This window comes from Peromyscus leucopus, chromosome 13 (genome assembly GCF_004664715.2).
Source record: "Peromyscus leucopus breed LL Stock chromosome 13, UCI_PerLeu_2.1, whole genome shotgun sequence".
Lineage (NCBI taxonomy): Eukaryota > Metazoa > Chordata > Mammalia > Rodentia > Cricetidae > Peromyscus > Peromyscus leucopus.
Genome location: NC_051074.1, coordinates 37,528,712 through 37,540,874, shown reverse-complemented (window position 1 = coordinate 37,540,874; position 12,163 = coordinate 37,528,712). Strand labels below are relative to the sequence as shown.

Below are 12,163 nucleotides of genomic sequence, written 5' to 3'. Positions count from 1 at the left end.
CCCCCGCCTCTCACTTCCGGGTCCCCACATCCTCTTGCCGCCTCTTGTTGCTAGGACACGGCGGGCCGTTACTTCGACGCGGACTGATGATGTCACCGCGGCTTCCGGCCCCTGGCCTTTTGCTCAGGCCCGAGCCAGGTCAGTGGAGAACCTGTCCTTGCAGACCCTGGGCTCGGTCCCGGGCGCCGGAGGGTGGGCTCAGCCAGAGGTGGGCTCGAGTCCCGCACCTCCTGCCCAGCCACCCCATGCCCGCCGGGCGTGAGAGCGGGACCTGGCCGAAGGTGTGCCCGGGGTGGAAGGAAGCGGCCTGGTAAGACGCAGCATGGCTTAGCGCTTTGAAGCGCCACAACTCAGCCGTCTTAGCGCTGGAGTCGCCGGGGTCTGTTTTCTTTAGACGTGAATCTGGGTCCCCAGAGCTGGACCTGAGCTCTCCGTGTTGGTACCTGAGTGGCTCTCGGGATTGTTCTTGACCCTCCACCTGCTGTTTTCATTCCAGCATGCTGCGCGGGGCCCCCAGCCCATCGCCTGGAAGAGCCCACTCTCCCCGGAAGATAGACCATCCTTGAAGAGGATGACTGAGACATTATGGGTCACGCACTGTGTGTCTGCTCCCGGGGAACTGTCATCATTGACAATAAGCGTTACCTCTTCATCCATAAACTGGGGGAGGGGTGAGTGTTTGGAAGTCACTTAGCTAGTCCCAGGTCATTTAAGGACAATGGTCAGCACATGATAGAAACGCCAGAGTGTTAGCCTTAGATTCTTCCTCACCCGACTTAGCTGAATGGGTCAAGAAAGTGGAATCTGGACCCTGGCCTCCTGGATCCACCTTGTGTGACCTTAAGTCAACTGTGGGTTTCTTCATCTGCTTAATGAAGATGATTATAATGTCTCACTGAGGGACTTGTGAGAACTGAGATAGTATATTTATCAAAACATGTCACCCAGTGCCTGGCTCATAAGCACTTGATAAATTCACCCAGTGCCTGGCTCATAAGCACTTGATAAATGTTGATTGCTACTTGATCTTAATTGAATATCTTGTACTCAGACCATAGAACCTTGGTAATTTCTGTGTCCCTGCTTCACGAGGAGCTCAAACCCTAAATCTTGAAACTATCTGAGAACCACCTCCTGGGAGGGTTTCTACTCCATGTGAGAGGCACCCCTCCCTAAGGGAATTCCTCTGGGTCCAAGCCATGTGGGAGATGACCATGGTCCTTCACTGACCCCTTTGGCCCACAGTGGGTTCAGCTATGTGGACCTAGTGGAGGGGTTACATGATGGACACTTCTACGCCCTGAAGCGAATCCTGTGTCATGAGCAGCAGGACCAGGAAGAGGCCCAGCGAGAGGCGGACATGCACCGCCTCTTCCAGCATCCCAACATCCTTCGCCTCATGGCTTACTGTCTGAAAGAGCGAGGTGCTAAGCATGAAGCCTGGTTGCTACTACCCTTTTTCAAGGTCAGAAAGGCTGCTGGCTACAGAGGGGGTTGTAACAGATTGCACAGCCCTGCCCAGGGCTCTGTGGGTAGTCGAACATAAGCGTGCTGGGAACACATGTCCTGGTCTGGGCCATTTTAAATTTGGGGCCTAGAGAACCACAGGGTCCCATCTGAATTTGACACACAAAGCCCCAGAGGATCAGTAACAGTGTATGTGGTAAAAGGTTGACAGACTTTGACACAGAATAAAAGGGAGTCCCGGGTAGTAGAGACTTCAAAAATATCTCCATCTAGGACATTTTGTGTTGTAGAGAGGTACACTGTGGAATGAGATAGAAAGGCTGAAGGACCAAGGCAACTTCCTGACTGAAGACCAAATCCTTCCATTGTTGCTGGGTATCTGCAGAGGCCTTGAGGCTATTCATGCCAAAGGTTATGCGCACAGGTCAGTGGGAGGGGCCCTATGCGCTTATTGGCACTGAGTGGGAAGAGCTGGTCCAAGAGAATTGGGGCATCCTTGCACTCTTCCCATGGTGCTCCCTAGGACCCCAGCTTCCCCGTCCAGGATGCCCTTGGGTCATTTTCTCTTCCCTCCAGGGACCTGAAGCCCACCAATATTTTGCTTGGTGATGAGGGGCAGCCAGTGTTAATGGACTTGGGTTCTATGAATCAAGCGTGTATCCAGGTGGAGGGCTCCCGCCAGGCCCTGGCTCTACAGGTAAGAGAGTCTCCCAAGTTCCTTTGGCCACCTCCTCCCCATCCCCAACTCATTCTGATGCATGTGCCAGTTTGGTCACGTGACCCGGCTCGTGCTCCACTTTGGCGCTCTGGGGACACTTTTCCAGGACTGGGCGGCCCAGCGGTGCACCATCTCCTACCGGGCCCCTGAGCTGTTTTCTGTGCCGAGCCACTGTGTCATCGATGAGCGGACTGATGTCTGGGTGAGGAGCATCTGGGTGGAGAGGGGTGTGGCTCGGTAGCTACTATGGAACAGAGGGAAGGAGACCTTTGGTTGCTGTTGCATGGAACCCCAGAACCACACTATGTCTCCATCTCTCTCCACTTCCTCCCTGGGAACCAGCACGGTTACTGTTCTCAGGAAGTGGTGTCATCTCTGTGGCTGAACTGGGTCAACTGCTGGAGGCAGTAACTGAGCAGGGGCCTGAAGAGGCCTCCTGCTAACAGTTCCTCTGGCTGAGGCTGGCATATTTTTAGCTTACGCGGTCTCCTTTTTATCACAGCAGTAAGCGGGATACCATTTTTCCCCTTCCAGGAACTAACCAAATTATGTTCAGTCCCTAGGCTGCGTGCTTTATGCCATGATGTTTGGGGAAGGCCCTTATGATATGGTGTTCCAGAAGGGTGACAGTGTGGCCCTTGCCGTGCAGAATGAACTCAGCATCCCACAGAGCCCCAGGTGAGCGGCAAGAGGGACCCCAAGTGTTGTAGACTCTTGCCTAGAGCCAGTCAAGGTGGAATCTCATCAGTTCTAGGCGTCCTTCAGTCCTCTGCCCTCCACCTCCCACAGGCATTCTTCAGCCTTGCGACAGCTTTTGGCCTCTATGATGACTGTGGACCCCCAGCAGCGCCCTCACATTCCTGTCCTCCTGAGTCAGTTGGAGGCATTGCAGCCACCGACTTCAGGCCAGCACACCACCCAGATCTGATCAAAGCCATGGGCATGTTGGGAAGATGACCTTGAAGCGGCTTTCAGCTTTCACTGGAACTTCCTTCCGTTCTCCCCAGGATGGGTCTTAACAGCTAGGGGCAAGAATGGTGGGTCCTTGTGTGTTCTGCTCTCTTATCCCAGTACCTGGGCAAGGAGCCTAGGGTGAGGTGAGGGGGAAGTATAACAGAAAATAGAGCTCAAAGCTGGACTGCTGGGCACACATCATGTTCTATCTCCAAATCTGGGAGCAGGAGAATACATAAAAAGGAGAATAAAGTGAAAACAGGCTGTATTTTAGATCACTGTGTCCGGAGGGAAAGAACAATGAACTGTCTGGTTGCCATTTCCAAGGGGAATAGCCTGGGAAGAGGGACTGGTGTGTGATGTCAGAGGCAGATGTACTTGAGATTTGGCTGCTTGGCAGCAGACAGGTCTTTAAGCTTGCCTTAGTCAAAACCAGAGTCTCCAGCTTGAGCTGGTTTCTGCCTGTGCCAAGAAGTGGGACCAGGGTCCCCTTGAAAGCACACTCAACTAGTTTTCTGTCATTGTGAAGGTGGGTAGCTTAGTCAGAACAGCAGCCCAGCCTGGCAGGTTTACCAAGTCTGTGACCTCTGGGTGGAAGCACACCGGGTCTCCCCTCCTCAGCTGAGGACAAGGGGAGTGGAGCTGGCATCCATTTTTTCCAGTCTCCCTGACTAGCCCATACAGAGTTAATAATTGATGAGGCCAGTGGCCTGTGGCAGTATCCAGCAGGCACTTCCTGCCCCATTTGCTGAGTAAACAGGCACCCTGCCTTAGCTGGGCTTTAAACCAGTTCCTCAGGGAAGGGCACTGCGTCCCTGAATCACCAGGGAGGGGAGGCAAGGGCAGGGTTGGCTCTCCTGGAGACTTTGAGGCTTCCTTCCCCAAGCCATGCCCACCCCTACATGCTGACGTCAACCTGAGTCCTAGGGTGCCTATTAGCAAAGTGTAATTTTTCCCTTGGGTCCAGGCAGAGGCTGAGGCCAAAAGAAAGCACAAACAGAGGGGAGACGTCCTGACTTCTAATAGCAGCCCCAGAAAGCCAGATAGACAGCGAGCTCCGCAAAGCTGCTAGAGGAGCCATGGCACAAACCGCCAGGAGATTGCCCTGTTCCTGCCCATCCCCCAAGTGGGTGAGGTGGCTCTGTGCCCAGGAACTTTGGGCCCGCCCAGCCCCCATTCCAAACCCTCAGTGTACAGCCACGCTTGGGCCAAGCCTTGCTTCTAAAGCTGTTGAGTGAAGGAACAGCAGCAGCTGGGCAAGAGCAGCCCAGCCATCCAGCACAGAAGCCACCAGACAACAATTCCTGGTTGGGAAAGTGAAGACTTGGATCTTGCAATAGTTTGTAGCTACCCAGAAAGGTCCAAGATTTGGCTTCTTGTTTCTTTCCTATCCTGGGTGTCCTTAGGACCTTACAAAGTCCTTAGGTTCATACTTTCTGGGGCTCAATACGGGCCCACCCTCAGCCATGTAAGGCTAAAAGGTCAAGAGTGGCAAACAGCGGGAAGTAGCAGAGCCACGGCAGGAAGGGGACAGCAGAAAGGGGACTCAAGCACTCACAAAGGGGACAAGAAACCGTGCAAGGAGACTTTTATTTCGAAAGGATTTTGCAATGAGCACAATGAAAATAGGCTCCAAGTATCTGTCTATTCTTCTCCCTCATCCTCATCCTCGTAGGAGTCGATGCCTACTTCCTCATAATCCTTTTCCAGGGCAGCCATATCCTCTCGAGCCTCAGAGAACTCACCCTCCTCCATGCCCTCACCCACATACCAGTGTACAAAAGCCCTCTTGGCATACATCAAGTCAAACTTGTGGTCCAGGCGGGCCCAGGCCTCAGCAATGGCGGTAGTGTTGCTCAGCATGCACACTGCACGCTGCACCTTGGCCAGGTCCCCCCCAGGCACCACGGTGGGTGGCTGGTAGTTGATACCAACCTTGAAGCCCGTGGGGCACCAGTCCACAAACTGGATGCTGCGCTTGGTCTTGATGGCAGCAGATGGCAGCGTTGACATCTTTGGGCACCACGTCTCCACGGTACAGCAGGCAGCAGGCCATGTACTTGCCATGCCGAGGGTCACACTTCACCATCTGGTTGGCAGGCTCAAAGCAGGCATTGGTGATCTCTGCCACTGACAGCTGCTCGTGGTAGGCCTTCTCTGCAGAGATGACTGGGGCATAGGTGGCCAGGGGGAAGTGGATGCGAGGGTAGGGCACCAGGTTGGTCTGGAACTCCGTCAGGTCCACATTGAGGGCCCCATCAAAGCGCAAGGAAGCTGTGATGGAGGAGACGATCTGGCTGATGAGGCGGTTGAGGTTGGTATAGGTTGGACGCTCGATGTCGAGGTTTCTACGACAGATGTCATAGATGGCCTCGTTGTCTACCATGAAGGCACAGTCTGAGTGCTCCAGGGTGGTATGGGTGGTCAGGATGGAGTTATAGGGCTCCACCACAGCTGTGGACACTTGTGGAGCCGGGTAAATGGAGAATTCCAGCTTGGACTTCTTGCCATAGTCAACAGAAAGCCGCTCCATGAGCAGGGAAGTGAAGCCAGAGCCGGTGCCCCCTCCAAAACTGTGGAATACTAGGAAGCCCTGAAGTCCGGTGCACTGATCAGACTGAAAGGCAAGGAAGAAAGAGCAATATAGGTAGGGAGAGGCCCAAGGAATTTTCTTCTAGTTTTGTGAGACCTAAAGTATCTCAGAAGTTAGGGCAAAGACTGAATGTCCCCCTAAACAGCACCGAATTCTAAAACACAGCCAGAGGTGATCCTGGAAATGGATCTGAAAACTTCCTGCACATTGAGTCCAAAGCTCCCTCCCTGCCAAGCTATAGTCTCACCAGTTTGCGGATCCGGTCCAGCACTGGGTCGATGATCTCTTTCCCAATAGTATAATGGCCACGAGCATAGTTGTTGGCCGCATCTTCTTTCCCAGTGATTAGCTGCTCTGGGTGGAAGAGCTGGCGGTATGGGCCGTTTCGGATCTCATCTGAAAGACCATACATCACATTGCTGAGACAAAAACCACAAGGCTATGCTCAGCAGAGACCCTTCTCCCCACCCTCAGAGTGGCAGCTAAAGCCAGATACATAGCACTAGCTTATCCTGCCAGCCCGGGGCCAGCATCCATCTTCATCATCAAATAAAGTCAAGGGGCTTCAAGATCACAAAAACCCAGTCTAGACACTTCAAGAGACACTCTCGACCTTCCTCAAGAGTGCACCCTCATCCCCTCTCCCCACCCCCCGCTCACCAATTACGGTAGGTTCCAGATCCACAAAGACAGCCCGAGGCACGTGTTTCCCAGCTCCAGTTTCGCAGAAGAAGGTGGTGAAGGAGTCATCTCCTCCACCAATGGTCTTATCACTAGGCATCTGCCCATCAGGCTGAATCCCATGTTCCAAACAGTAGAGCTCCCAGCAGGCATTGCCCATCTGGACACCCGCCTGCCCCACATGAACTGAAATGCATTCACGCTGAGGGATACAGAGAAGGTCACAGCATGAGTGCCACATCCACAACTCCCCACCTCATGACGGTCTCTCCTGGCCTGGCACCTATTAGCTAAGGTCACTCAGTTGGTAAAAGTACAGTAAGGTTGGAGCTGACAGAGGTCAGAAGCATCTGGGAGCCTCTCCAGTCTCAACACAGGGCTCCCCAGACTGGAGGCATCCATCCAGTAGGGCAGACCGACCCCTTAGCCTAGTTCTCAGTAGAGAGTTTATCAAGTGAGAGCTGTATAATCCTGTTACATCCACAGGACACAGAGAGGACAGAGGGCACGCACACATGACAGGCAGAGCTGCGGCAACTATAACAGGGTGTGTGTGAGAGAGACAGAGACAGACACACAGAGAGACAGACACACAGAGAAACAGAGAGAGAGGAGAGAGAAGAGAGACAGAGAAGAGAGAGAAGAGAGAGAGAGAAGAGAGACAGAGAGAGAGACAGAGAGACAGAGACAGAGAGACAGAAGAGACAGAGAGACAGACAGACAGACAGAGACAGAGAGACAGACAGACAGACAGAGACAGAGAGACAGAGACAGACAGAGACAGACAGAGAGACAGACAGACAGAGAGACAGAGAGAGAGACAGACAGAGAGACACACAGAGAGACACACAGAGAGACACAGAGAGAGACACAGAGAGACACACAGAGAGACACACAGAGAGACACACAGAGAGACACACAGAGAGACACAGAGAGACACAGAGAGACACAGAGAGACACAGAGACAGAGAGACAGAGAGACAGAGAGACAGAGAGACAGAGAGACAGAGACAGAGACAGACAGACAGAGAGACAGACAGACAGAGACAGACAGACAGAGGACAGACAGAGAGACAGAGACAGACAGAGACAGACAGACAGAGACAGACAGAGACAGACAGACAGACACAGGCTTTCCAGCTGCTTCCAATCCATGCAGCTTCCAAAATATGTTTTTACAGTTTATAGCCAGCACCCTACTTGTTTAATCTTTGCATCGAAGATGAACTAAAATTTCTCACAACCTTCTCCCCTTCTTTCCTGTGGGCAAAGAGGTATCTCAACCTTCCATCTGGTATCCACTGACCCATTCTGGCCATCAGGATGCGGTAACCCCCACCACCTTTAAATCCCATCTGGCCTTGGGGAATCAATCCCATCTGCCTCCTTCCTCTCCCCACCTCCACCCCCACACTCTGCATGGCTTCACCACCTCCATCCTCCGCCTCAGCCTGCACCGAAATAGCAGCAATAATGCGGGTAAGCGCTGACGGCAGGTGCAGGCAATACAGGTATGCTGGCGCACTGGCGGCCCAAGGCTCCCTCCGGCCAGGCAGTCCATAATTTAACCCCCCGCAGCACCCTTCCCACAACCAAATGGCCAGGGGGTGGGGGTGTATGCAATTTCTAAGTACCCAGAAAAGGAAGCGGAACCTGCTAGGGGGCCCTTGAGGAAACCCGCCTTGCCTCTCGCACCAGGCAAGGGGAGAGCCATCTGTACCTGGGCCCTACGTCTAGCTCTCCTACTGGAGTCTTTCCAGTTACTTCCCAGCCGAAAGCCCGGATTGGGTTTCTGCCCCCGCTCCGGGGCTATAAATACAACCCCCTACGTGCACCTCTTTCCCCTCCCCCCCCCCCCCCCCCCCCCCCCGGCCAACCTGGCCTCGGCCGGGGCTGTCGATCAGCGCCAGCTGTCTCTCCCCGTCCTCCAAGCACCCAAGCTCCCGTAGGAGGGGCCCGCTGGCCTCCCGAGGCCAAACCCCATTCCCGCCACCCCTCCTGGCTCAGAAGGGGGTGCTGAGTCACGTATGGGGGTGTAAGTGGGAAGGAGGCACACAGAGGAAGTCGGGGTGCGGTACTAAGTAACCCCTTCTACCAACCGGCGCCAAGCACGTGTTCGGTCAGTTCCAGGGACTCAGGGGATAGATAGATGGGTGGCGGGGGCAGCCAAGCAGGTCTTCCGCCGCCCGAGAGGACTGGGTGCAGGACCGCGTGACTCCCCTTAGGAGGGTTGGGGCACAAGACGCTTGGTACGGCAGGAGGGCACCACAGTAGGGCCCCTCTCTGCCAGTGAAGAAGCATCCTCCCCCGGTCCCCAGACTCTGAAGGTGGACAACACACTAGGCCAAAGTCACCAGGAGGGGTGGGGGGGGAAGTGCAAAACTCTTGCATCTCCCGGAGACTCGGAGTGCTAAGTGAAGGGTCCCCGGCATCTCTAGAGGAAGTTTCCCAAAGGAGCGGGGCATTTACAGGACCAGACAGATCCTGGTGGGGCCTCACTCACCATGATGAATCTGGGCTGTGCGTCTCACGTAGAGTCAGGGTCACGGGTCTCGGTGAGATCTGCGGAGCTGCAGTGCCGCACCACTCTTATAGGCAGGAGGCGGGACCCGCGCGCTCAGCCCGCCCACCACGGGGCGGGGCGGTCTAAAGACCACACCCCGTCAGGGTAGGTGGCCCCCAGGAATGAAGCCAAGTCTGATCTGATCCCTCCCCCTGCCGCGCCGGATTCCCTCACCTGTCGGGTTTGGGTTAGGAGCAGCGGCCCATTTTCGTTTCTAGTTTTGAGCGGACGCCACGGATTCCGAAGATCCGAAGCAGGGACGCAGGGTGCGGTGGCAGGGCGTGTCTTGACTGCACCTGCGTCATGTGGACGCCCATGGTGCAGGTGTTCCGATTGAGGGGGAATGAGGTTCAAGCAATCCTTCAGAAGCGGCTGTCCCTGGCCTTCTCCGCTGTCCTCCAAGCGTCGCCACCCCGGAGCCTCGGGAGGGCTGGGTTGTTGGGGCTGGTCGCCCGAGACCCCCTTACTGCAGACCGCCGCCTGCTGGTCCCCGGCCGAGATGGCAGGCTTTCGCCCACACCTGTGGGAGGCCGAGGACCGAGAACTACAGAGCCTGAGCCCCAGGGTGCCGATCCTGTAGACTGTCCGGCAGCGCCAAGCCGCGCAGCCAATCTGTGAGAGCCGACGCGAGAATCTGCCACCTCTCACCGGCCACCCGCCGGTCAGCGGCTCCGTCATTAGCGCCGTCACTATTAGTGAGCTCTCGCCGCGACCGCCTGCCCGCTGCTGCGGAGCACAAAACCCAGAGCCCCCGGGATAGCATCCGGGCGCCCCTATGCAACTCGGGGCAAGTGACTTGGCTCCACCGAGTTCTTGGCGTTAACAGCTGAAGAGATTCCTCCTTTTTACGTCTCATTTCCGTTTTGTTTTGACAGGCCTTTCTAAAAGTTCTTTCTGCTGTCTCAGACTGACATTACTCTCGCAGAGAAAAATCCATCAAACAGCCCAGGTGCTGGTTGTCATGACCTTAAGAAACCTGATCCCCAGGTTAGTCACTTGGAAAAGATTCACCGGCCTTTCTTCCCATCCTCGTCTTAGGGACAGGGCTGTTTGACAACATAACACAATACCATAAAATATACAGTGATGGCAACTTTCCATCAACAAAGTAGCTAGTGGCATTTGACTTAGAGAAGATAGAAAAGAATACAATAAATTTGACAAACTCTCTTCCCAGTCCTTGCCATCTGGTTAGAATTAAAGTTCATCGGAGAGCCTGAAGGTGTATTCATTTGGTAGCATGCTTGTCCATCATTGTGAAGTCCTGTGTTCAATCCCTAGCATGGGGGGTGGTGGTGGCACTCATTCATAAAATGAAAATGAGCAAGGGCATTTAGGGCACTAGGCTGCTTCCAAACATGAGTCATGCTCTGGTCAGAGGAAAGAGCCTTGATGATCGCAGGACGCAGTAACCACGTCGGTGGCAGCCTTCTCTTGTTTCCTTGCGTACCCACCCAGCAGAAGGGATATAAAAGATCTGAGGTATCAGGCAAAACTCTAAACTTGTTCGACCTTCAGATGTAGCTCTTCATTTGTAAAAACTGAGGTAACCATTTCAGTTGTGGGCGCCAGACAAGTGCAGAGCAATGGATAAGGAACCGCCTGGATTCTCATAGCTTCCATTCACGCTTGTCTTAGTATCTGTACTGCGTACCACTCTAGTTGGTTGTGAACCTGTCTCATATCCCTGAAGGCAAGGGCTATGTTGCATCATTCATCATTCTGTTTGTTTATTCGGTTTTTTTTTTTTTTTGTTGTTGTTGTTTTTTAGTCCTTGGTTCTTAGCATGGTACTTAGAACATTTGCTAAGAATGCATTCATTCAATAATCTGTTATCCTTCGGAGATGGGGCTGCATCTGAACAGCTGAGAGGCCAAAGTCCCTCTCAGAAATGTTGCGTTCTGCTAGGGGTATAGCTTGGAGGTAGAGTGCTTGCTTAGCATGTGCAAGGCCCTAGGTTCAGTCCCCAGTACTGCAAAAGCAAACAAACAAAAGAAGAAAGGTTTTATTTGGACTTCGTGGTGTTAGCATATGAAAAGATCAAGGAGTTTTGGGTTGTGGTATCCTGAAAGACCCCCACCCCCATGTTAGAAGAGTCCCTAGGACTCACAGATTTTTCACATAATGTGCTCATGGCTTAGGTTGACAGCAATTATGTGGTAATGATGGGCAACTGGGTCAGAAGGGGAAAGACACAGGGGACTGGGGGAAGTCTATGCTTTTTATCTCCCATCAGGGCTCACGCAAAGCATGCTCTTCTTTCAACATAGAAAACCAGTAACATTTCCCTGCGATATTTCTGTTCATGTGTGAGGAGCCAATGAAGGCCTGAGTGAACGCGTGAAGAGTGAATGACAACCTGGGTGCATGTGTATTTTTTTTTATTTTTTTATAATTTATTTGTATTTTATGTACATTGGTGTTTTGCCCACATGTATGCCTGTGTGAGGGTGTTGGATCTCCTGGAACAGGAGTTACAGACAGTTGTGAGCTGCTACGTGGGTGCTGGGAATTGAACCCTGGTCCTCTGGAAGAGCAGCCACTGCTCTTAACCTACTTGCCATCTCTCCAGCCCATGCATGTGTATTTGTGACATGGGCACAGCTATGTCAAGAACCAACACCCTAGACCCACGGGAAAGCACCAAAGTATTCTTCAGTTATGCTCAGAATGGCAAAGCCTTCCTCTGATCCAAGCATGAATGTTTATGAATTATTGGTCAGTATATGCAAAAACTAGCAACTACAGCTTCCCTGGATGTTTATAACCTGAGAGTGCTTCCTTACAGAGACTTAATTCCTCTCCCATGCTATACATAATAAATGTGTTAAGGTTCTAGTTGTTTCAGTAATTAGTAGGTCTCCATCAGAGTGCTCACAGTCCACCCGATCCTAGCTTTTCTGTTTCTATGTCTGTCTGTTTTCATTCACTTGACTCACTCTAGCCCAGGCTGGCCTCGAACTCACAGAGATCCACCTGGCTCTGGCTCCCAAGTGCTGGGATTAAAGGCGTTTGTGTGCCACCACCGCCTGACTGTCAGCCAGGTTTCTATACCCAAGCCTCAAGGGATACAGTGCCCATGTAAAACCACTGGAGATTCAGTAGCTGAGATTTTCCCAAAGGCTTGCCCCATAAGCACCTCTGCCTAGCACTTACCAAAATGTTAGAATCATAATGGAAAGTGGGT

General features: G+C 53.1%; 2 protein-coding genes across 3 annotated transcripts; one reads left to right on the top strand and one right to left on the bottom strand.

Moving 5' to 3' along the window:
- Positions 1-48: 48 nt before the first annotated feature.
- Stk16 (serine/threonine kinase 16) lies at positions 49-3,412 on the top strand. 2 transcript variants are annotated; one of them, XM_028893117.2, is made up of 8 exons: positions 49-138; positions 497-671; positions 1,246-1,465; positions 1,758-1,891; positions 2,044-2,164; positions 2,292-2,387; positions 2,742-2,863; positions 2,975-3,412. In XM_028893117.2, the coding sequence occupies exons 2-8, from the start codon at positions 586-588 to the stop codon at positions 3,111-3,113; spliced, it is 918 nt and encodes a 305-aa protein (XP_028748950.1). In that variant the 5' UTR covers positions 49-138; positions 497-585; the 3' UTR covers positions 3,114-3,412. The 2 variants fall into 2 exon arrangements, with proteins under 2 accessions (XP_028748950.1, XP_028748949.1); XM_028893116.2 differs by lacking the exon at positions 49-138 and adding an exon at positions 145-310.
- A 1,298-nt stretch (positions 3,413-4,710) lies between these two features.
- Tuba4a (tubulin alpha 4a) lies at positions 4,711-8,364 on the bottom strand. The gene is given in 5 exon segments (XM_037210252.1): positions 4,711-5,134; positions 5,136-5,756; positions 5,980-6,128; positions 6,393-6,615; positions 8,291-8,364. Coding segments are annotated over 4 exon segments (1,302 nt in total). The 5' UTR covers positions 6,574-6,615; positions 8,291-8,364; the 3' UTR covers positions 4,711-4,783.
- Positions 8,365-12,163: the final 3,799 nt, after the last annotated feature.

Coding starts and splice junctions, on each gene's coding strand:
- Stk16 (XM_028893117.2), top strand. CDS start 586: ATGGGTCACGCACTGTGTGTCTGCTCCCGGGGAACTGTCATCATTGAC. Junction 672..1,245: donor ATCCATAAACTGGGGGAGGG/GTGAGTGTTTGG, acceptor TTTGGCCCACAG/TGGGTTCAGCTATGTGGACC. Junction 2,165..2,291: donor GCCAGGCCCTGGCTCTACAG/GTAAGAGAGTCT, acceptor ACACTTTTCCAG/GACTGGGCGGCCCAGCGGTG.